This window comes from Palaemon carinicauda, chromosome 20 (genome assembly GCF_036898095.1).
Source record: "Palaemon carinicauda isolate YSFRI2023 chromosome 20, ASM3689809v2, whole genome shotgun sequence".
NCBI classification, from domain to species: Eukaryota; Metazoa; Arthropoda; class Malacostraca; order Decapoda; family Palaemonidae; genus Palaemon; species Palaemon carinicauda.
The window spans coordinates 92,501,427-92,527,315 of NC_090744.1; the positions used below are offsets into that span (position 1 = coordinate 92,501,427).

General features: G+C 37.8%; 1 protein-coding gene across 2 annotated transcripts in view; it reads left to right on the plus strand.

Moving 5' to 3' along the window:
* LOC137614314 (uncharacterized) overlaps positions 1-22,093 on the plus strand; it is a 30,194-nt gene extending 8,101 nt beyond the window's left edge. The window contains exons 8-13 of one of the 2 annotated variants that reach the window (XM_068344065.1): positions 8,046-8,179; positions 9,005-10,230; positions 10,979-11,144; positions 14,507-14,655; positions 17,270-17,415; positions 18,149-22,093. In XM_068344065.1, coding sequence (XP_068200166.1) covers positions 8,046-8,179; positions 9,005-10,230; positions 10,979-11,144; positions 14,507-14,655; positions 17,270-17,415; positions 18,149-18,258 — 1,931 coding nt within the window. In that variant the 3' untranslated portion in view covers positions 18,259-22,093. The remainder of the gene's footprint in view (positions 1-8,045; positions 8,180-9,004; positions 10,231-10,978; positions 11,145-14,506; positions 14,656-17,269; positions 17,416-18,148) is intronic. The other variant, XM_068344066.1, reaches the window with a different exon arrangement.
* The last annotated feature ends 3,796 nt before the right edge of the window (positions 22,094-25,889 follow it).

The following is a 25,889-nucleotide window of genomic DNA, read 5'->3' on the forward strand; positions in this document are numbered from 1 at the left end:
CTACGTAAAGATGAAAAGAAAGACAGGAAAGTGTATTATGTGTATTATGTTTGTATTGTAGTGTTATAAAAATGAATTACATGAGGATTACACCTATATGGGTGTTGGTAATTGCCATTAGTGCAATTCAGTTATTAAAGTCTTTGCAAAGTTCCCTTTGCTCCTAGTTGCACAAGATTTTTACCCTTTTCTACTTCTGTTCCCTATTCTTTTCCTCCACCTTGCTGTCCATCCTCTTTCAACTTTTACATCATAGTGCATCTTGAAATTTTTATCCCCCCCCCCATTTGGTGAAGTAGTGGAATGGAAGGAAATATCATCTAGGGTAATGTGGGTAAGGGTTAGGTTGGGTAGGGAATGTTGGGCTTTTGTTAGTGCGTATGGGCCAAGTTGTGAGAAAAGTAAAAAAGAGTGGAAAGAGTTATCGAATGAATTAACTAGGTGTGTAGAAGGAATTATGTAATTGTCATGGTTGACTTAAATGCTAGAGTGGGTGCTGGAGAACTAGAAGGTGTCATTGGGAAGTATGGCATACCAGGTGAAAATGAGAGTGGTGAGAGACAGGTAGATATGTATGTTGAGCAAGAGATGGTGATAAGTTCTAGCTTTTTCAAAAAGAAAGATAAAAACAAGTATAAATGGGTAAGAGTGGCAAATGGAAAAGTGGTAGAAAAGACTTTTATGGATTATGTTTTGATAACTAGAAGATTGTTTGGAAGATTGAAAGACGCACGTATTTAAGGGTATGGCTAACAGTATGTCTGATAATTTTTTGGTGGAAGGAAAATTAGTTGTAGCAAAAGACTCGGGGCTGGATGTAAAAGGGAGCTAGTGAGGGTTGAAGAGTTAATAAAAATGTAAGGTAAAAAGTGAATGTCAAAAAAGGTTGAAAATGGCATATGACAGAGTGAAAGTGAGAGAAACTGGTAATTTAGAGGAGTGGAAGTTAGTAAAAGAAATTTTTTGTTGGGATTGCAAGTGATGTGTGTGGCAAGAAGATTGTTGGAGGCAGCATGAGGAAGGGTAGTGAATGGTGGAATGAAGGAGTGAAGGTAAAAGTGGAAGAGAAAAAGAGGGCATTTGAAGAATGGCTGCAGAGTAATAGTGTAGATAAGTATGAAAGATATAGAGAGAAAAATGTGGAAGTAAAGCATAAGGTAACTGAGGCAAATAGGGTGGCTGACCTGAGGTGGAGTCAGGGATTGGGTTGTTCATGTGAAGAGAATAAATAGTTTTGAAAAGAAGTGAAGAGAGTAAGGAAGGCTGGTTCGAGAATTGAAGAGACCATGAAAGATGGAAATGGAAGGACGAAGATTCCCGTCCCCAGGGGAATCACGTGAGGAGAGACTTTCCCCCATCCCACCAATGGGGGAAACCCCTCGCACCGAGGTGTCTACTCAATCGGGGGTTGAAAGGAACATGCCTTCCTCGTCAATGTTGGAGCCCTACATCCTTTCCAGGAAGGAATCTAAGGATTCCAAAACATTGTTGAAGTCCTCTACTAGGATTAGGATGGAGCCAGCTAGCTATTTTGGGAACGTCCACGAATCTCCCCAAGAAGGCCTTTGGGGACAGAAGGAGACTTCGCTGCAAGTCCTACATCAGGAGGAGACCAGCAAGAGCTGGAACATGCATTTTGGCAAGTTCTGACTCTAATGAGGGCTCTCAACGGGTTTTCCGACCCAGAGATCCCTCCTCGAGAGAGCAAGGACACTGTCTTGGACCGTGTCTTTGGTACTCAGAAACCCTCCATGACCAGTGCAGCACTGTCCTGGTCTCAAGGGGTTAAGAGTACCAGGGACAAGATCTCTACAGCTCTCCGAGATGTCCTCCTCCAACCGTTCCAGTGCCACCAACAAGCTCCTCCCACCTCCTCGCGTACAGCAGAGGAGGTACTTCGACTTGAGGAGCCTTGTTTAGCTCTTCCTCTTCATCACTCGTTGGAAGAGCTTACCAGGGGAGTCCCTCTTGAGAGACTCTCCAACTGGCAGGTCTCGTTCTCGGCAGCCGAGATCCTCAACCAGGAGAAAGTTACGATGTGTGCTAGGCAAGCCATTTCGTGGCTCGATATCTGGTTGGGGACATTAGGTATCCTGATACGTTCTGAGGATTTCTCCAAAGAACGTACCAGGAAAGCTATGGAGACCTTTCTTCTCTCGGGTACTCGCACGATCGAGTTTCTGGCCCACCAAGTCTCGAACTTGTGGGCAAATACCATTCTGAAACGTCGAGATGCAGTAGCTGAGAGATTCCATCAGAAGGTCCCTAGCACCGAGATCAATAGGCTCAGACATTCCTCTCTAGAGGGATCCATCTTGTTCGAGCCTAAGGATGTGGAACATGCCGCTGAGAGGTGGAGGAAGTCTCATCAAGACTTCCTTCTTCATAGAGCTTTAACATCCTAGCCCTATAAGCCTCCAGCACCACAGCAGTCCCGTCCAGTCAAGACCACTAAGACGACAACAGCAGCGAAGACCTTGGTGTCTAAGCCCTTTCCTGTCAAAGAAAGGAAAGGCAAAAAGTCCTCCAGGGGAGGCAAGAATCCTAGAGGGAGCAGCCGAGGAAGCAAATGCTAGGTTAGGCAGTCCCCCTGCATGTCCACCAGTGGGTGGGATGCCTACAAAGTTGCTCAAACAGGTGGAAGCAACTCGGGGCCGATTCCTGGACAATCTCCATGATCAGTCTAGGGTATCGTATCCTGTTCATAACATCTCTACCTCCCCTGACAACGAATCCAGTGTCATTGAACTCCCTTGCCATGGGATCGGCTAGGGTGCCAAGCCCTTTGGGCAAAAGTCCAGACCCTGTTGAAGAAGGGCGCTCTCCTAGAGGTCCTCGACAGATCTCCAGGCTTCTTCAGTCGCTCTTTATTGTAAAGAAGGCGTCTGGAGGCTGGAGACCAGTCATCGACCTCTCAGCTCTGAACAAGTTTGTCAAACAAACTCTGTTCAGCATGGAGACGGCGGACACGGTCAGACTAGCAGTAAGACCGCAAGACTTCATTTGCACACTGGACCTAAAGGACGCGTACTTCCAGATCCCAGTCCATCCGTCCTCAAGGAAGTACTTAAGATTCAGCCTAGACAACAGAAAGTACTAGTTCAAGGTGTTGTGCTTCGGTCTTTCCACAGCACCACAAGTCTTCACCAGTGTTCACCCTTGTATCATCTTGGGCACACAGGATTGGCATCCGTCTCCTCCGTTATCTGGACGACTGGTTAATCCTAGCAGACTCAGTGTCAACCCTTCTTCAACACCGAGACAAACTTCTGAGACCTTGCCAAGATCTGGGGATCATTGTAAATCTCGAGAAGTCTTCACTGCTTCCCACTCAAAGACTGATATCACTAGGCATGATTATAGACACCAATCTCCACAAAGCCTTCCCATCAGACGACAGGATAGCAAGGGTGAGGAAGGTCGCAAGACCTTTTCTCAGACGAGAAGAACTTCTAGCCCAATCGTGGTTACGTCTCGTCGGTCACCTTTCATTGCTGGCCCGTCTAGTTCCCAATGGTCTCCTCGGGATGAGATCCCTCCTATGGCGACTTAAGTCCAGTGGAATCAAGCGTACGACTTCCCGGACATCCAAATCCCCATGGGACCTGCGGAACTGACGGATCTCCAGTGGTGGGTGGCAGACGAGAACCTACGGAAAGGAGTGGACCTTCTCGTCCTCCCCCCGGATTTGATGCTGTTTTCGGACGCCTCAAAGAAAGGGTGGGGGGCCCACGTACTGCACCACACGACCTCAGGCCTGTGGTCAGAATCAGAAAAGTGCCTCCATATAAATCTTCTAGAGATGAAGGCCGTCTTTCTGGCCCTTCAATAGTTCTAACAATACCTGGCGGGTCACTCTGTGGTGGTGATAAGCAACAACACCACAGTAGTGGCCTACATCAACAAGCAAGGAGGTACTTTTTCACAGCAACTATCCCATCTAGCAGTAGAGATACTGAGATGGGCCGGGATTCGATATCACTATCGGCACGCTTCATTCCGGGAAAAAGGAATGTGCTCGCCGACAACCTAAGCAGAGCATCTCAGATAGTGAGTACCGAGTGGTCTTTGGATAATCTAGTAGCCAACAAAGTACTGACTTTGTGGGGTTCTCTGACTGTGGACCTCTTCGCGACGGCCCTGAACTTCAGGCTCCCGCTGTACTGTTCCCCAGTCCCAGACCCCAAGGCTATCTGGCAAGATGCTTTCCAACAACGGTGGGACAACATCGACGTTTACGCCTTTCCCGCGTTCTGTCTGATGAAGAGGGTACTCAACAAGACCAGAACATCGGTCAATCTTTCAATGACCCTCATAGCTCCACTATGGCATCACGCGGAATGGTTCCCAGACCTTCTGCAACTCCTAACGGAGCCACCAAGAGAACTCCCTCCACGACACAATCTACTCAAACAACCACATGCCAACATCTTCCACAAAGCCGTAGGTTCACTACAACTTCACGCCTGGAGACTATCCAGCATCTCCTCTCTGAGAGAGGATTTTTGCAACAAGTTGCGATCAGGATGTCTGGACACCTGCGAAAGTCTTCTGTGGTTGGTGTCGTGGAAGGGGTATCCCTCCACTCGATGCCACTGTTCCAACAATAGCGGAGTTCCTCATGTATTTGCGTGAAGAAATGCGCCTTTCAGTCTCGGCAGTGAAAGGCTATCGCTCAGCCTTAAGTCTAGCCTTCAGGCTGAAAGGAATGGACATTTCCTCGTCGCTTGAACTTTTGCTACTCATATGTAGTTATGAACTTACCTGCCTTCAGTCGTAAGTGAGACCTCCCCCATGGAATGTGGTTCAAGTTCTCAGGTCTCTTAAGAGACCTCCCTATGAACCATTACGCTAGGCATCAGATCCCCACCTAACCTGGAAGACTGTATTCCTGCTAGCTTTGGTCTCGGCCAAGCGACTCAGCGAACTTCATGATCTCTTGTATGGCATCGCCCATTCAAGGGGATGGGGGGAGGTAACATTCAGCTTCGTCCCTGAGTTTATTGCTAAGACTCAGAATCCAGGAGTAGCAGATCCTCGATTCGACTCCTCCTGGATTTCTAGTCTCCGTTCTGTAACAGATGACCCAGACCATCTCTTACTATGCCCAGTAAGGAGCGTGAGGCTGTACCTCAAAAGAACAGCTGCAGCCCGTCCTCGTGTGCCAGCACTATTCGTCAGCACAGGAAGGACTAAGAGGAAGGTCACCAAGAACACCATCTCTGCATGGATTCGCAGGGTCATTGACCTGGCCCTGAATCCAGACCCTCCTCCGTCACGTCGCCCCAGAGCACATGATGTCAGGGGCATAGCTACGTCCCTGGCCTTCAAAAGAAATTTTTCAGTGACGCAGGTTCTACAAGCTGGGGTGTGGAAATGTCAAACAACATTCACATCCCACTACCTGCAAGACGTGACCCACAGGAGACTCGATTCGTTCACTATCGATCCTGTGGTGGCTGCACAACAGCTGGTTTAAAACCTCAAGCTCCTTATTGGACAAGTAGCAGAAGGTTGAGAGCATTGTTACCTGGTTTTAGTCTGCATGAATGAAAAGGTTTGACTGGCCCTTATTCTTTTCTTCATCATCCCCTCTCTTGGGGAAAGCAGCATCCTGGGTTCTCTGCATAGCTGACCTCAAACCACTGCAGGTAAACCATGCTCCCTTGTGTTCCTAGTATTAATATTAATACTGTTACGTCCCCATACCCTGACGAGGTGGTATTGGGAAAGTCCTAGTCTACAAGTTTCCATCTAAAGATCTTCGGAACAACTTTCTAGGACGAGTCACACTTCTTCATACCTTCACACACAGCTTGCGTAGGCCGCAGACCTTGCGTAACAAGGTTCTAGTGAGGTGCAGGTACTCCTTATTTCTTGGGTGCTTATACACTCAAATAACGAGGCCCCGGGCAAAGCCAAAAGCCAGACTGGCTGGGACGTCCACCCTTCCTAATGGGTGAGTCACCCCTATTAAATAGCGTTATTTTATATTCCAGTTACGGAACAAATGACAAATTCGTAGATAATTTGTATTTTTCCTAACTATACAAACCTTAGCTATTTAACCAAACTTGCCTGCCAGCCCTTTCCCCTTTGAAGTCCTACCTCCAAGCAAAGTGAGCTCAAGCACAGGTATGTGAGAGGGGGGAGGGGTAGCAAGCTACCCTCCCCTACCCCCACTAACTAACGGTGTGGGTAGTAAACCCTTGTAATACCCCTATTAAATGGCTAAGGTTTGTATAGTTAGGAAAAATGCAAATCTACGAATTTGTCATTTTATGTTGTCAATGGAACCAGTACCAGTAGATTGGGTTTGTGCATGTATTGTACCATTATATAAGGTTAAGGGAGATGTGCATGAGTGTTGTAATTCAAGGGCTGTTAGTTTGTTGAGTGTGGTTGGAAAAGTGTATGATTAATAGGATTAAGGATAAAACAGAGAATGCAATCTTAGAAATACAGGTTGGTTTTGAAGAGGTTGGGGATGTATGAATCAGATTTTTAGTTAGGCAGATATGCGAGAAATGTTTAGCAAAAGGTAAAGAGGTGTATGTTGCGTTTATGGACCTGGAGAAAGTGTATGATAGAGTTGATAGGGAAGTGATGTTGAATGTGATGAGGTTATATGGAATTGGTGGAAGGTTGTTGCAAGCAGTGAAGAGTTTATACAAAGGTAGTAAAGCATGTGTTAGATAGGAAAGGAGTGAGCGATTGGTATCCAGTGAGATTGGGGCTGAGACAGGGATGTGTGATGTTCCCATGGTTGTACAACTTGTATGTTGATAGAGTGGTGAATGCTCGAGTGCTGGGGCGAGGATTGAAACTGATACACGAGAATGATCATGAATGAGAGGTGAATCAGTTGTTGTTTTCGGGTGATACTGTACTGGTTGCAGACTTGGAAGAGAAGCTTGGCTGATTAGAGACAGAATTTGGAAGGATATGCGAGAGTAAGGTTATGAGATGTATGAGTAGGGAAGTTGGTGCGAGGTTGAATGTCATGTTGAATGGAGAGTTCAAGTAGATCAGTTCAAGTACTTGGGGTCTGTTGTTGCAGCAAATGATGGAGTGGAAGTAGATACATGTCAGAGAATGAATGAAGGATGCAGTGTTGGGGGCAGTGAAGGGAGTGGTAAAGAATAGAGGGTTAGGCATGAATGTAGAGTTCTGTATGAGAAAGTGATTGTACCAACTGTGATGTATGGATCGGAGTTGTAGGGAATGAAAGAGACGGAGAGACAGATATTGAATGTGTTTGAGATGAAGTGTTTGAGGAGTTTGGCTGGTTTATCTCGAGTAGATAGTGTTAGGAACGAAGTAGTGAAGGTGGGAACGGGTGTAAGAAATGATTTAGCAGCTAGAGTGGACATGAATGTGTTGAGGTAGTTTGTTCATGTTGAGAGAAAGGAAAGTGGCTGTTTGGCTAAAGAAAGTGATGAATGCAAGAGTTGATGGGAGAAGTACAAGAGAAGGCCAAGGTTTGGGTGGATGAATGGAGTGAAGAAAGCTTGGGGTGATAGGAGGATAGATGTGAGAGAGGCAAGAGAGCTTAATAGGAACGAATGGCGAGCGATTGTGATGCAGTTCTGGTAGGCCCTGCTGCTTCCTCCGGTCACCCTTGGATGACCGCAGAGGTAGCAGTAGTAGGGGATTCAGCGTTATAAAGCTTCATCTGAGGTGGGTAACTGGGGAGGGTGGGCTGTGGCACCCTAGCAGTACCAGCCAAACTCGGTTGAGTCCCTCGTCAGGCTGGGAGGAGCGTAGAGAGGAAAGGTCCACTTTTTTTTTTCAGTGTTTTGATGTCGGCTACCCCCCCAAAAAAATTGGGGGAAGTGCCTTGGTATATATATTAATAATATGTATATATATTTGTACCTTGCTAGTGAGGGCTTCCAATCTCCGTTTTGTGTCTTGGGGTTGAAATTTAATGCATCCTAGTAGAATGAAGGAGTTATTGCTCTAATAAAGCTTATATTTAGGTAATTCTATATGTCAACTATAAGTAGATGTTTTTATTTTTAATGAAATCTTTATTTTTTCAGCTTCAACTAAACGTAAGAGCACACAGATGTTGTCTGAACCTTTACTGGTACGAAAAGGTCGATGCATCAAACCAGCTGAAGCAAACCAGCATTGCAAGAAGTCCCTTCGGGCATCAGCCAATTCAGGAAAAAATGTGAGTGTTTGAGACTTTGTTTTTATGGGAAGGTCACATCATTGTGGTATGTAATGCTGTGTAATCTGGTGAAATGATAGATTCTAATAATGCGGGGAAGTCTATACTGTATAGATATATTCCTGAAAAATCTATGCAAAATGTTGAATTTAGTCTCTTTACTCAAGGGAAAGATGGGATAACAGAAGACTATAGATTTTTGAACCTATGTTTAGAAAATTAGATCAAACTGTATTTGTACTGTATGTGATATTTAAAAAGTTTGACCAGTGAAAGTGATAAATTTAGTTCTTTATACAGTACTGTATGTAGAGAAGCATAATTTTAATGGGTAAAATTCAGTACTGTATTTAGAAAAGCATAATTTCAATGGGTAAAATTAAAGCTTGCATTATCACATAGATAATTCAGGCAGGAATTGGTTTAGTATGAATCTTTTTTTTTTTTTAAATTAAATTATATAGCTTTTCTGTAAAGCTATTAGGGATTAAATGTCTTGTAGAAGAAAACCCATATGTATATATCACTAACTTGAGGCAGGTACATGGTTAGTGTTTGGACAATTGAAATATTTCCCTAGTCCTTTATAATTTGTAAATTTGAGTGTGCAGTGCATTAAAGGCAATAAGGATAGAAATAGATTTGATGTGGTAATTTACATCAAAGAAATCTGCTTACTAGTTTAGAATTTTTTTTAAAAAAGTAGAAAGAATGTTAGATTTTGTTTAGCGAAGTTTTATTTTATCAATATTTTTGCATCCTGTATGTCATTAGGAAGTTGAAGACATTGTCAGGTCTAATTATTAGTTTCCTCTTGTGTTTCAGGTAACTAACGATCGGGTACCCCCACCATTAGACCATGATTACTGTTATTCACCAGACAAGCAGAAGGGTAAAGCATCTAGTACAGATAATGCCTCACAACCTGGAGATTACTTCAACAAGATACCTGATTACTATACTGTTGCAGCCTCAAAAAAGGATGATAAAAAGGCCAATGGTACCACTGATGACAATCATGACGACAATGGAAAAAAGGACAGTGGTGTTGAATCTGGTGATGTCAGTGATGCTAGTGTTGAAACAGAAGATCGTAAAAAAGACACAATGACTGTAACATGTGGAAAAGTAATTAATAATTGGGCTAATGGAAAGAGTTGTGGTGATGTAGCAGCGAGCAAAGATGACCATGTATACAACAAACTTCCTCCTTATATGACTGACATTGGTAACACCAAACCTAAAGTTGAAGTAGAGGAAGGACCTGAAAAAGAAGATTGTGAGCAGACAGAAGAAAAAGAAAAACAAGAAGCAAAGAAGATTAAAAGGAAGCTTAATTTGTCAGAGTATCGGCAAAGAATTCAAAGTACACACAGTAGTCGATGCCCATCTCCTAATCAGGCAGATATATTGTCAAAAAATTCTAATAATGCTCCCCTGTCACTTGGAGAATTGATTCAGAAAATGAAGGAAGCTGAAAATGAAAAAGAATCCGTAAATACACAGGTACCTGAAAAGCAACCTAATGATTCTGCACTACCTGCTGAAGATGTTGAAGAAGGAGAGTTAAAAGGAGACTCCGATAATGAGGTTTTGAAAGCCACCAGTACTGATGATGTGTCTGGAAATCTTTCAGAAATGAAAGCTGAAGTAAAATTGCCTTTTGGCAGTTCTATGTCAGTGAGCAGTCCAGCTTCTTTAAGCTGTCGGGAAAGCCGTAAAAGCAGTAGTTCTCAGGGTTATGCCTCAAAGAGGTGGTCTTCCTCTAGTCATAGTAGAAGTAGAAGCAGAAGCAGAAGTAGAAGCCCACGAAGAAAACATTCTTCTCACTACAGGAGATCATCCAGAGGAAGGAGAAAAGAAACTCGAAGAAGAAGTTCAAGATCCTCTGTATCGTCGTGCAGAAGTCGATGTTGGTCGAGGTCTAAGTCGAGGTCCTATTCCAGATCAAGAGGGAGAAGTTCCTCTGAATACAGTGATTGTTCCACATGCTCATGTAGCTCTAAATCCAGGTCAAGATCAAGGTCACACTCATCAAGGAAAAGGGAAAGGTACGTCTTACAAGGTCTCTCTTGGTTTTTTGTTCTCAAATTTCTAATTGGAATATTTATATTCATAAAAAGGGTTTCAGATAGAATAAAAAATGGCAGCATGGGACTTATTAGAAAGGTTGAATTTGATAATCTTTTGGCACTTTTAAAGACCAATACTTATGAAATAAAGATGTCTTCATTTGCTCACATGTTTATAAAGTAAGTTCCTTATTCCTTGCAATACTTTTGAATTAAAACTACTGTATTTGTGAAAGGGTCTGCAGTTGAGATTATTGAAAAAATAAACATCACAAATTTAAGGTTATCAGTGACTGGAGGGCATCGATAACCAGTCAAAGTTACTGGTTCAATTCTTATTGGTACATATTAACAGCCAATGCTGAATATTTTTTTAATAGATGCATCACTAATTTCTGTTTTTCTTTTTTTTTTTCTTTTTTTGAACTAAATATATCTGGTTTCATGTAATAAATATGGTAACCATGCTGGTTATATTTGCCATCTTAATTGGGAGGAAGTAAACATTCTAAGACTTTAGTGCATATTTATGGTCTATTAGAATTTCCAAATAAGAGAAATAAACAAAACCAAGAATACATAAAGAAAAAACTATCATATTGGTAGTAGTAGTAATTTTGTTTATAGAAATCTGAACATGTAACTTGTCATTTATTAATTTTGATATCTACTGTACATATTTTATTTACACTTAAATTTACAAAATATATATATTTTTTTAATACAGAAGTTATTCTAGGAGATATTCAAGCAATTGGGACCGAAGAAGAAGATCCAGAAGTTGGTCTCGATCTTCTCGATATAGTAGGGACCATAGGTCTAGATCACCTGACTGGAGAAGTTCTAGAAGATCAAGATCACCATCAAGAAGACCTCTTAGGCCCAGAATAGGGGTATGTATAATTTAATTTGAGGTTTTTTATCAAATCTCCACCACATGCTTATACTTGAAACACGATTAAGTTTATCCCATTAAAAGTGTAGTGGTGCATCAGCTTGAGAATCTTCAGAAAGCTCTAAAAATATTTTTCATATATTTCTCCCGAGAGTACGCTAGCCTGTAGCGGACCAAAGCCTTTGTAGAAGCCAATATAGAATCTATATCACATTCCTTCATATTTAAAGTCTGATTTCATAGATTTATATGAAGGATGATTTCATAGATTTATATGAAGGAAGAATTAAAGAAGTAAAAAGTACCAAAATTTGGCATTTTCAAAATTAGTTGTACAATTGTACTTGATATCCCTTAACCCTTTTACCCCCAAAGGACGTACTGGTACGTTTCACAAAAGCCATCCCTTGACCCCCATGGACGTACCGGTACGTCCTTGCAAAAAAAATGCTATAAAAATTTTTTTTTTCATAGTGTTGATAATTTTTTGAAAAAATTCAGGCATTTTCCAAGAGAATGAGACCAACCTGACCTCTCTATGAGAGCAATTTAAAAAAAAATATACTGCAAAATGTGCTGGGAAAAAAATAACCCCCTGGGGGTTAAGGGTTGGAAATTTCCAAATAGCCTGGGGGTTAAAGGGTTAATGTACAAAGTTTGGTTAACAAGTACCAAAACCGTAACCATGTATGCCTAATCATGGGTGCACAATCCTCAATCTGCATGAAAAAAGTTGGCAAGTCTGTAGTATGTGTCGGCCTTTTTCACAGGACAGGAGCGCCACTTCAGTCCATCAGGACAAACTGAATGGCCAGTCCTCCTCATGCATGGCCAGCTTTAGTCTCCAACTCTGTTTCAAATGCTTCTGTAATGAAATTTTATAGTCAAATATGGCACGAGTTTTCATGATTGATCAGATTGGTTAAGCGTAGTATTTTTACATCGCACTATTAGTCTATATACTGTAGTCCCTTTTATTCATAAGTAACCCCAAGGATTAGCCAACATTCTATCTGTTAGCTAGAGAACATTTCCATACGTTGGTTTTGATGTGAAATGAGTTCCCCTCTATCTTCCTGAGCTCTTATCAGGTCTTAAGTCTTCATATATTGTATATCCTTCAAAAATTTCCTAAACATTCCAACGGTCTTTGTCCACATAGCACAATATCGACTGCTTTTCTAACAACTACTCCCCATATTTCCCACATGTCTCCAAACCATTTCAGTGATTTGTTTTTTCCACTCTTTGGACACGTGGCTATACTAATTCTTGAGATAATCTTTAGTTTTTTTATGTGCTACTGTTATTTTTAAGTTTTCACTGCTCTCACAAATTCTAATTTACATTAAAATGGTTTTTCAAGGTAATAGAAATGCTGTACTTCTTTTAACCATGTATATTTTGTTACCGGGAGCATATCTTGTTACCGCAGCTGTTACAGGATGCAGTTGAACCTCAATATTCAAGGTTTTGATCTTTGCAGATGCGGTCATTAAATGATAAATCGCCGATTTTTGTTATTGACGGCCGATGTTTTCAAACCAACCACGCAATTACTGGCCGAATAGAATGCGATAAGGAACTTCGGAACTAATAAAAGGCCTTCTATAAGATTTACTTCTAAAATAAAACCTGCATTAATGCGGGTCTCATTTCAGAATAATAATTACTGTATAAGAATAAGTTGATAATACAGTAATAGAAATAGTAATGAATTAAATAATGATAATTATAAGAATAAGAAAAATGAAAATATAATAAAACATTAGAATACAAAAATATTTACAAAGACGAAGGAGATATGAGAGAATAAACATCAATAGAGATAAAAATACAAAGCAATAATTCTAAAACAACAAAGAAAACTAAGTGAACACATGTATTTACTTTGCTGACCATTCTGGATGTACATCTTGAATTGACAGTGACCACTGAATGGTACCAATTGTTCATCCACAGTGAGGGGGCATTAATTGAAGCAAGACACTCTTGCCTCGCCCTCTCTTTACAGTTGGCCGCATCGTCAAAGCAAAGATTCCAAACAAAGGACCAAATGATGTTCGCTCATACACCGGTACAAACTATTGCCCTCTCTCTGGTCCCATGTACATAGTTATATGGATGTCAGACTTAATAGCTGACATTATTAAAATCCCAAAGAACACCTTAAACTCCCTCGGGTCCACGTCCGTAATGGCAACATTCCCCATATAATAGTTATGGTCCTCAAAAGTTCATGGCAGTCATTAGAACACAGAAGGGTTTCATTGACCGTAGTGTCGGTCGGAAACTTAACTCATATCGTGAGAATCTTTTCTCAAGTAGACATGAGACTGCACTTTTGCACCTCTCCAGGTCAAAGTTGTTTGACATAACATCCTGAGCTTTTATACCACCCGGCTTAGTTATAGAGACTTGCACCCTCCTTATGAAAAGTCTTCTTTTAAGAACAAATTACTAATTTTAAAAAGTAATTTGTAGTTTTTTTTTTAACTAAACCCCCCCCCCCCCCCCCGGTCCTTCAAGTTTTACTTCCTGATCATCAAAGTAGCTACTGTCTACTGGTGAAGGGCTGGGGCTTATTTGCCACCTTCCCATAACTTACAGACACCTTGTTATATTATAATTTTAGCAGTTAAGTTCCAAGTATGCTGAAATTCTACTCTTATTGTTGTTGACCCTATGAGAATTAAGAATTTTAACTTTGTTGTCTTTTCAAACCTTGGGAACAGGAATTTTATTTACTCCTCCCTCTTTTAACTATTTGAAGTTTTGAGTAGTAGTTTAATTACAAGTAGAGAAATGCAATGGGTTGTATAAATGGCAACCTCGTTTAGAATCTAGTCTGCCTTTTAATAGTGCTCTAATCACTAGGTTCCATGTATTACATATTGTGTCAAGTCTTTCTTTCCCATTTCAAAATTTTGCAATTCTGGTTTTCAAGTCTACTTTCTAAGTATATTATAGGTTTAAATTTTATCATCGTTAGGTGGACATATATCAATTTAGCCTAGAGAAAGGAGACATCTTCAGCTACTATTTTCTTTGCCAGTGGTTGGAGTTGAACTGTGTCTGACTGGTAGTGTTAATCAGTAGGAATATACATACTCTTGCTTCTATTTGTTAATAACATTGTAGGTACATTCTTTACAATGACTAAAGTAGTCATGGAAATTTAATTTGTCCAACTTGAAAACTGGACACTCAGAATCTGAATTTTTTCTTACATTAACATTGTGAAGTATTTGAATAGTTACTCTCCCTTTGTTATTTTTAATATTCTTAACCTTGAAAAACAGGTGTGGGAGGAACTGCTTATAAATATTTAATTGAAACTTTCATTATTTTTATTAACAGGAGGATAAAGACAGAGTGAAGCAAGTTGAAGAAAGGAGGGTTATATATGTTGGTCGCATTACTGAGGGGACTACAAAAGCAGAGCTTCGTCGTCGATTCCAAGAGTTTGGAACCATTTTGGATATTAGTGTACATTTTAGGGAACGTGGGTAAGTAGCATGTGGTATTCTTTTTTTTTTTTTACTACATGAATGTTGTGTGCTCTTCACCTTAAGATGCTTTGTCTATATTACTTATTTGAGTATCACAAGTACAGTATAATAGCTTGAGTTATGTCCTGCTTGTAATTTTGGAAAATCAGATAATTGGAGCTTTGTCAATATTTCAAGTTTAAAATAGTTTTATCTTAATTTTTTTTTTAATAACAGTTTGTTTGATTATGGACAAGTCCTTTTCATATGTTTACACAAGCGCATCTAGTCCCATAGGCGTTAGGCATCCCTTTTCTGAACGGGTTACCTATTTACTTACTTTTAAAAACTTCAAGGGAAAACTTTATATTGTATGCCATATAATTCCACCATTTTCTATGTAATTTTATTGTTATAATTAAGTTCAAAGGTACAAGAAGTGTCAAACAATAACTCAATGGGCCAAAAGCATAAAGTGTGCCCAGAAAAATATATGAGGATATACTACGTTAGCCAATGTTGCTTGTGTGTGTGTGGCGAACAATATTATCTGGATTTGAGGAATGGCTCACCACAAGTAAACAAATAATTCTGTAATGTGATGATTATATACTTATGAACTTCAGTGATGAGGTAGAATTACTGCTAAAACCCCATACATATACATGCTTAAGTCTTTTTAATCAGTCTGTAAAACAGGCCACTTTCAGAAAATGTGGAATATCTGAGGAAATTGATTCAACCTTTTTATATTGTCCGGTATTTGCTGTTCAGACATGAAAAAATAAGGAATTTTATAGCCTACAATTGTATATTTGTTTTTAGCAAAAACCAAAAACTTCCATATGAAAAATAGTGACCTTTAAAAGCAACATATATAGGCTGCATTGATGAAATATGATATTGCATATAAGAAGGTATAATGGTACAATACAGGGTTTTGGTTATGAAATTATCCTTCAAGTAGTACTTAAATGTAAAACATTGGTTGAGAAACATGAAACTAGATGGAGGTTGAAGTAACCCCTAAATGATATTTTAATGAGGCTACGTTGTGCTCCTTCAGTACTGTGAATATTTAAGCATCTATTAATACACTTTATATAGTGTTTTGTTCCTAAGAATATTGATATACAGTAACAATAATATTGATATCACACATTCAAGAGGTACTGCAATGCTTATATTTGCCTTTACATATAAAACTGCTGGCATTTCATCGTAATATTTTATATTCATTATTACCGCTGCCAACAAAGTTGGAAGGATTTTATGTTTTCATCTATTTTTCCGTTTGTTTGTGGAACTTCCTGGCCATAATTTTACTCAGGAGTAGTGAAACTTTCAGGGATTAATTGTTATGTTGAGACGTGGAAGTTATTAAATTTTGAAAGTCCTAGGTCAAAGGTCAAGGTTGAGCAAAAAGTTGCCCAAAATTTGTTTTTAGAAAAGGCAAGCTGATTTCGAGAAACAGGCTGCCATGGCATAGGTCTGCACTGTGAGCTTTTCTAGTTAAATCTGCTTTTCCATGTTAGGCATGAAATTAGTTCTTAGTCACGTAATCTATCCAGTACCCTGTCTTCTGGAAGTCATATCAGGTGTAGATCTTCATGCTTTCCACAGTATCTGGGTCATTCTTATAGGTGTTTGTTTAGCTCCTTCTACCAAATATACTGCTTTTATTTAATTTCTAAATTTTTCCTTGTCTTATGTTTTGGTGCAAAATTGCCATCATATAAAATATTTTATTATAGTATACTTTCCCTCACATGCTTTTTGTGGATTAGTTAATTTTTTTTAATCCCATCATATATAAGTATTCATTTTTTTTTTTTTTTTGGGTAAGTTTTCATGATCCCTGTTTTGCTTGTCCCTGGTATTCATCCTACAGCTTCCAGTATTTATAACTTCATTTTTGACGGGTCTCCTCTGCTTCTCATCACATAACCAAACACATTTGTGTTTTCTGGCAGCACTCCTCATTCTTCACCAACTTATTCATTTGTGATTTGCCAACGGTTATCAAGTAGATTTTCTCAACAATAACATCGGACAGTCTTGTGGCTCTCTACTTCACGTTCTTTTTAAATCCTTATTCAGTAACCCTTAAGGGATAATGATGTGAAGATTTCCAGTTTACCTGAATATTAAAGAAGAAAAAGAAATTGCACTTTTAAAAGAAAACAGTTGAACAATAAAGGAAAAGATTAGCGTGAGGTGAGAACTGTGATATAGGAGAGAAACAATAAATAAGGCCTCTTGTGAATAAAGGGTTATGGTGAATGAAAATTTAAGTACTTGACATTGTCTTTTCAGTGTTCAGATTATTCAGATTTTTTTATATTTTTGTCTACATTGCACAAGGATAGAATACATTTACAAGGATATTTTTATCTAGTTTCATTCCAAGATGGATTGTTGCAGGATGAAATAAGTTTTCAATGGTGTAGTTTTCCTGCAATTTAGTGATGCAAGGCTAATTTTTTCCAGGTAAATAATTGTAAAGTTTTGGAATTTTGTATCCTACAAAATGTATTTTTAGATTAGTTAAAATTACAATTTTAATTGAGTGCTAATTTTGTAATCAAACAATTTCTTAGTAATGTTTGCATTTGTTAATTTTATATTACAGGGATAATTATGGGTTTGTAACATTCAAGAACAAAGATGAAGCCTATAATGCCGTGGAACATGGAAATGATGATCCTTCATACCCTCGCTATGATCTATGCTTTGGAGGACGAAGAGCTTTCTGTAGGGTTCAATACTCAGATTTAGGTGAGTTTCTATATACTGTATAATTTTATTGCTGAAACATGTTAATAGGAAATCACCTCGAGTGAATTTTTTTTTTTTTTTTTTTGATTACCGGTACTTTTCCTAATAAAGTTTCCTTCAACCCTTGTAACAGTTGCGGTGTCTACTCTTACTCTGCAGAAGTGTAAAAGAAACACTTTAAATTTAATAGATATCTGGAAAAATTTTCTTGAAATTTAATAAATATCGGGAAAACTTTTCTTGATGGATTTTTTTAAATATAAAAATTACTGTTGCTACAAATTACAATGCTTTTAAAAAGTTTGTCAAAAACCAAGTTCTTTGTAGCAAAGAAGGGAAATTTTTACCAACATTTTGACTGAATGTGTTGAATAATTTTAGTAAGATTATAAACCTATTATGTTGGCATAGGGTAGTGGGAAAACTATACATCAGACATGTGGTTTCTCCTGTCCCCTCACCTGAGGAATATAAATGATATAAAGAGGAGTTTAACAGTTGATTATTTATGTTTTAACTTATAAATCCATACAGGCATAAATCAAATTATAAAATTTTCATTATAAATATTTTTATTGCAGTAATAATCAATTAGTGGTCACAATGTGTTAGTCTTCAGTAAGCTCAAATGACATTTAGATGATTTTTTTACCTTATAAATACTTATCTGTTATGTAATTGGAATCAATTTGTTCACTTGAATAGATATTACCTCTACTCTTCATTTTAACAGATGCGCAAGATGAAGGATCGTCATATCTTGGTGGCTCAATGGGTGGGGGTAGTTCTAATATTGATTTTGATTCTCTTCTCCGCGCTGCCATGAAGAGGAAGACACGATGACCTACGGGGTGTATAGAAGTTTTCAATTTGGTAACCTTCAGCTGACAAGCATTGTAAATAGGAAATTTTATATGTGAATTTATTAACCCCTTCCCTTCCCCCCTCTATGTTAAATTTGCTCATTTGTGTTTTTCTTGAGTCCCCACATTTATGTCATGATGAGCATCAAAATTTTTCAATTCAGGAAATTACAATGCTTTATAGGTTCACGATCAATGTGTATGTAAACTGTATATATTTAATAACTAATTAAAACTTTCAAAGCATTGAATTAAAAAGGGGTATATGAGGAATCCAAAGCAATCTTGTATCAAAAGCTTTTAATTAGAGATCCTTTTTGTGGATCACGTTACTGGCTTATTCTATTACAAGATATTATATATAATAAGCACAACAGATTTGATATATCTTTACAGTGTAGGTCTAAGTTTCATTTTAGGGTTAACAGTGACAATTAGTTTTGATTAAGTTTCATTAAATGAAAGCACTGATAAGTTGAAAATGATAACTGTAGTGTGACCTACACCTCTGTAAGGTTATTTTTAAGAGTTGTGAATGTGATAAGTTGCATAGGGTATTTTATATTTGTAAATTATTTTTTTGTATTTTTCTTGTTAATGTATGTTGCCTTTCGATAGAGATGTCAAAATATGTATTTTTGCCAAAATAATGTTAATTTGTGTAATTAAATATTTCATTTCACAATAGACAAGAAGTAAAATGCATAATAAAACAAGATAATTTTTTGCTGGCTATTTGAAAGTAGCAGTGTACAAGGGTTGCCAATTACATTTGTTCAAGATCATGAAGCTCTTCTTATTTGAATATAGTTTACTAAAAATAGGACCCATAATGGTAACTTAGTAGTGCAGAGTGGGTTTACGACCTGTCTTTTCCGTCCAACCATCAAAACACTACATTTTGTATACCCATTCAAAACGTAATAATGATGACTTGGAGGATTTAATATGTGAAGTAGGTAGAATAATCCCTGGGCAAACATTCATTTTGTGTAGTGCTGCAATATCGTATAACAGGAAAATTTTTATTTTTAAATATTTAAATGCATTCATAACCATTTGGCAGTGTATACAGTATTGAGAAAATTTTCTTTAGTAACTTGCCAGTGTTCTGAGGAATAAATGCACCATGGCTTTTGCATATTAGAAGGGAAGGATAATTAATTGTTGATACATTGAATGTAATGATAATGTTATTCGTTTTTTTTTTTTTTTTCATTTCGAGAAATTTTTATTGCAATCTTGAATCCATTATGTATTTTATTTCTCTGGAAAAAAAAAATGGTTAACTTGATCATCTCTAAAAATAAGGCTTACATTAACACAGTAAAAGGGTCACTGACTAGCTTTTAATGGGTTGGAATTTTTGAGATTTCATTTTTTTTTTTTTTTTTTTTAATATTGTTACAGACTTGCATTTGAACCCCCCACCCCCAGTAGAGAACGACAAAATATGGTGCTTAATAGTAGTAGTGTGACCAAACCTTAGTTGTGCCATTCCCAATATTCTTGGAGGTAGTTTTCAGTAGTGTTTATGATGTCAACCATAGGCATCTGCATGTAAAATGTGTAAACTCTTAAACTTGAGCTGCATTGTTGCACTGTTAAAATAGTTTGAGATTTAATGCAGTTATAATGATTTTGATGTACATGTTTATTAATGTAACAAAATATTTACTAAAAGACAATTTCAAGATAGATTCTGAAGGAAGTTTTGATATATTCCAGTGTTTGAAGACTTAAATTTTCTGAAGGAAGTGAATTTGGTGGAGGAGGAGCTATTTTTCCAAGCTCGGAAAGCTTCAGAAATGTGCTGATATTGCACAAGGGCACTTGTGGCCTGAAATCATTATAATCATTATAAAGACAAGATTTATAACTTTTACCTTAAAAATCAACCAGTACAGTATTTTATCAAGGCTTTCATTCATAGGCAGTTATCTAATGAGTACTCAATCTACTATTATTTTTATAATTGTTGTTTTGCCAGTTTGAATGAAAGTGCCATGCCCCAACTTCATTTTATAACTTAAAGCTCAGTTGAGCACGTATGTTCAACATAAGGTAAGGTAATCATAATCGAACCTTGAGCTCAGTAAACGATCTTGTGTTGAGAATCCTAACTCTGGTTGGTTATAATAACAAACATTTATCATGTTAGTCTCCCTCGAAAGTATTAATTGAATGTTAAATTGATTAAAATATCTGTTACTGTTATTGTTGATATTTACTTTTTTGGGAATTTATGCTTCTTTATGAATACTAAGCAGCATTTAAAACTGGTCTTTTATACCATTTAGCAACTATTGATAACAAGGTCTGTTACCAGTTTGGGACTTAATCTGTTAAGGTTTTTTTTTCTTTTTTTTAATTTAAAGAGATTGTTTGGACTGGCACATAAATCGTGTTAGCTTTAGCTATGTAATATATAGGAGTTATCTTTGGTTTTTATCTAGATTACAGAATATTTCAAGTTATAAATTTCAACAGTAATAGGTTAAGGATTATGTTTTAAGTCAAGGTTTTGTTTACATAATCATTTGTCTCATTATTACATATTCTACCTTTCATATAGTGTATTGGTTACTCCAATTGGTGAACTCAATTAAGCAGATCTTCAAGTTCAACTGACAATTCCTATTTGTTTCCATACTTCTCTCAAGGAACAGGCTTTAAAGATGCTTGGTATTTTCTGTCGTTTCCCTAGAATTAGCAGCGTTACATGGCCCATCTTGGTCAGTGGCTGTGCCTCGACCTGCAGAAGGTGGACTTGTACGTCCCTTTCCTAGTTTTAACATGTCTATAATAGGGCGGACATATCACCTGGATCTGCAAAGTACATCTGGTTGTCGAGTCTTATAAAATGTATGAATTTAATTTTAAACCTTAATTTTGCTCTATTTTCATTACATATCAGTGCAAGCCTTTATAATAAGAGGGTTGGTGGCCTGCGCTTGTGTATTGTAATTTACCTCTCTCTAAAGTAACCGCTGTGTTTATTATTATAGCAGTGTAAATTGTAGTTGTAACTAGAAAAAGTATATATATATCTTATTCATTAATAGGAAGCTGTTTTAAAAAGGCTGTGCTCATATGGTTGACAGAGGAATATTTTGCTATGGGTACTACCTGGCTAGTATTGAGGACTTGCCTGTGAGTGTGCGAGGTGTATTTATGTACATACATTTGTTGGTAGAGTCATCATGGGTAATCTATTAAGGCAAGTATCATAATCCCCTACAGCTTTGTTATTCATGTCTTACCTTCAAGATTATCAGATAGCTTGTGTATAATGTCATTTGAAAGATGCCTATAGATGTAAATCTAGTGAGGAGAAACCATTAAAATTTCTGCCTTAATCTATTCAGCTCTGGTATTGCAGTTTTATGTGCATCTTTAATTGCTGTGAAAATCCCACTGATCATCAAGACGATCGGATCCCCCCATCACTCGCACTGTATTTCCTAAATGAACTTCTAATGTCAAGATTATCTTCAACATGTGTTATTTTAAAACTTAGGTCATTTATTGGAATGATACTACAGTGTCAAGATTATATACTTCAAGATTCCCACTCTTTAGGCAGAGCCTTGTGGTGGACGAATGCCATTTCTTTGGAAGATATGACATTCCCAAATAACTTCTATGTTGTATATATATTTTTTATAAACTATAATTAATGGAATTCATAACTTTCAAAGGAATGCATTGTTCAGATTGCTTGGTTGTCTGATATTCTTTGCCCTTTTAATTCCTTCACATCTAAGTACATGAATTGGTGATATAAATATTATAAATAAAGTGGGAAGTGTGAATGTTAGTATGATTACCCTCTTCTTAAAACTAGGACCCTTCCTCTACAAAGAATAGTATATTATGGGTGATGCAATGGTACTATATTTTTCACATTTCAAAGGTATCTGAATATGTATTTTCTTTTTATTAGAAATATGGAGAAAATCAGTATACAGAAGAAATTTTTGATACATATTTATGCTCATTAATGAAAGCATTGAAAATTACAAGACGACAAAAAATAATTGGAAGGAAATAAAAAGATGAAAATTAAGCACAGGCATAAAAGATAAGGTTTTTAATTTTATCTTTAACATTGTCATTGGTTGAGGATCAACTGCCAACTTCATAAAATTCCAAGACAAAGGCTGCGAATAGAAAATTGTTCCAACGTCACTAGCCATTCCACTTCTACAACGGTTACAAGATTTAGGCCAATCATGATTTCCTACTAATTTATAGAACTACAGTATTGTCAGATCCGTAAATTATCTAATGTTGAAGATTTTTTTTTTTTTCCCTCCGTCTTTATGTATAGTGTTCCTTCGAATAAAAATCTAGTCAACATAATTGATAGGCGTATCCCTTTGTGTGTGCTAAGGTACCGAGCGAAAGACAAACCATAGTTCAATGATGATTGTACAGTTGACTTGCTTATTTGGAAAAGCAGGCAACCTATCATCTTTTTTGGGGGTAAAGATCAGATTTGGCTTGGAATAACCATACTCTGCTTGAGCTTTTGCTCAGTTTATGCTTCAACTGAAAAGGAATAAAATTCCACCATAAAAAAAAACCCTTAAATCTGTACTCTGGTGTAAATGCAACAAACAATTCCTCCTTTAAACCAGATGGCCTTTTGGGTGATGTGTTTGTCAGTTAGCAGAATAATGAGAAACTTGATCTTCCTCATTCCTATTTTCCCGAGGCTAAAAACTAACTAGTTTAGCATTTTGATCTCATGAAATTAAGGCTCTCTGAATGGACTTTACATGCTTAAGGAGGTGTAGACCCTAGTGATATTTTTCTTTAATTATTTTAAAGACCAGATTTCTTAGCTCCAAAGTTAAGTTATTTTGGCCAAGCTAGCAAGAAGAGGAGCTTTTAGCACTTGTTGGAGAATTGGTAATGTTACTCCATTATGTAAATGTGTTTGTGGTGGCTCAAGTCCAACTGATTACCACCCAATTTAAATAACTACCATATCTAAAGTTTTTTAACATCTTTTGGCAAAATGTCTAAATAGGTTTGCTGAAAGTAATCATCTGTTCCTTAGCAATTTGGCTTTCGTAAAGGCCTTGGAGCATGTGATACCCTTCTCACAATCTCCAATGCTATACAGAAATCCCCTGATTGTAGTCAGGAAGTTCATATGGATTGGCTTTGATTATAGTGCTGCCTTTGACCGTGTTAATCGTGAGGCCCTGGTTTTCAAACTCGAACAGTTGGGAGTGGGTGGGTCTTTTAGCATTATTGTTGAATTTTTAAGTAAAAGATTGCTAAGAGCTCTTGTTGGGCACCGTAGCGAGTATAGTAATGTGATATCTGGTGTTCCTCAGGGTAATGTTCTTGGCCCATTACTTTACATACTATATACACATGACAAGTGGTTTGGCATAGAAAACAAGCTTATTGCATATACAGATGATGCTCCACTCTTTGCATCAATTCCATCCCCTGAATGTAGGTCTGTGGTTGCTGAATCTCTTAATAGATATCTAGGTAAAATTAATGCATGGTGCAAATTATGGGGCATGAAGTTGAATCCTAAGTATGATTGTAAGTAGGTCAAGGAAAGTTGCTCCTCAACATCCAGATCTCAGCATTGATCATGTTCTTTCTTTGTACATGTATGACTTGAAGTTTTAGGGGTGATTCTAAACAGAAAGTTTATTTTTGAGAAGCACATTAGATCTGTCTATTCTTCAATTGCACAAAAAAAGGGTTTATTGAGAGAGTTGTATGATTTTCAGTGACCAATCTATTCTGAAGTGTTTTCATTCTTTCATTCTACCTTGTTTTGAGTATTTTTCTCCTGTTTGGTCTTCGGCTGCTGATTCTCATCTTAATTTGTCGGACAGGAACTTACGGTCTATTAGATATCTTATTCCTGATCTCTGGCATCGTTGCTCAATTAGATCCTTATGCGTGTTGCACAAAATTTTTCATAATTCTTACCATCCTTTACATTCAGATCTTCCCAGACAGTACCATCCTGTTCGTAATACTAGGTACAGTATGTAGTTAATTCTAATAGTCAGGCCTTCTCCATCATGAGGCTCAATACTATACAATATTCTAGATTTATTCTAGCTGTGACCAAGTTGTGGAATGATTTTCCTAATTGGGTAGTTGAATCGGTAAAACTTCAAGAATTCAAACTTGCAGCAAATGTATGAAAGATCAGTTTTCATGCTGTTACTGTTCTTAAAATATTTTAATTGTTCAGTACTTCTCATACAGTTTATTTCCATATTTCCTTTCCTCATAGGTCCATTTTCCCTTGTTGGAGCCCTTGGACTTATAGCATCCTGTTTTTCAAACTCGGGTTGTAGGTTAAATAGGAATCTGAATCCCGTAAAAAATAGTAAGAGTAATAATATTACTTGTTTTATGAATATGAAATGACAGCTAAATAGCAACTAAACGGATTTTGAGCAAAGCGAAAAATCTATTTTTGGGTGAGATAGCCATGTCGTCCTGATGGAAGTTCCTTCATTAGTAGCTTCCTAGGTTATATGTGACTACAGTGATATATCCCAGAGAATTTACCGAAGGTACCCAGAATTCTAACTCCTGGAGTGAATATCCCTTAAAATTCTAAGAAGGGATATCGCATAAGGACGTAATGGCACACCTCATAGCAATCTGCACCCCAGATGATAGAGTTTACGTTCGAGGAGGTGTGGCAAAAATAAAAGGGGGGCCCTTCAAAGGCCATCCCCGTTCCCTACTACTATCGATAGTACAACAGCGCCATCCCTACGATAGTGGCCATTCCTTGTAGCATTGAGCATAAGCTGTTACAGATACAGTACTTACGGGAGGGAACTGAAGATCTCTTCTGCAGAAGAGATGGGTGGGTCCATCAGGACGACATGGCTATCTCACCCAAAAATAGATTTTTCGCTTCGCTCAAAATCCGTTTTTTGGGCTCAAGCCATGTCGTGCTGATGGAAGCATACCAGAGCATTAATGTATCTGTGGATTTTCCATCAGTGCCTAAACCTTATATCAACCTTTTCAATGGTCATACTGACCTTATGAGACTTGTGACAATACCGTTATATGTCATCATCACTAATCATAAACAAGGTTAGTGCTTCCTGCCTCCTACAGGGAAGAGTCATCTAGACAGTTGAAAAGGGATTTCGAGGTTAACATAAATAGTATGACCAAACTTAAGTACCCACTGAATATACAAATAGTCTCAAGTTGTATATTTGGTCAAAAAGACATCAGTGTCTCTTATGTCTAACCTTAGATGCATACAAAAATGTGAAGGATGCATTCTAAGCAAATAAAAAGTCTGGCATGTATAGATACAATTGTCTGGCGAAGATGGACGCACTACATTCAAATAGACATTTATTTTTAATAAATGACTACAAGAGATAGTTAGCAAAATGAATGTAGTCTGACAATGGGATTATACCTGAAACAAGTACAGGAATCGTATTCTTTCTTGAAGGAATGAAGTCAAGAAATGCCACTCTAGATTGAAGAGAAGGTAAAAGATAACCGCTCTTCATAAAACCTGTACTAGTTACCATTAACTGCCCTATGTACTTCGTACACCGGCACTAGAGCTATCTGTAT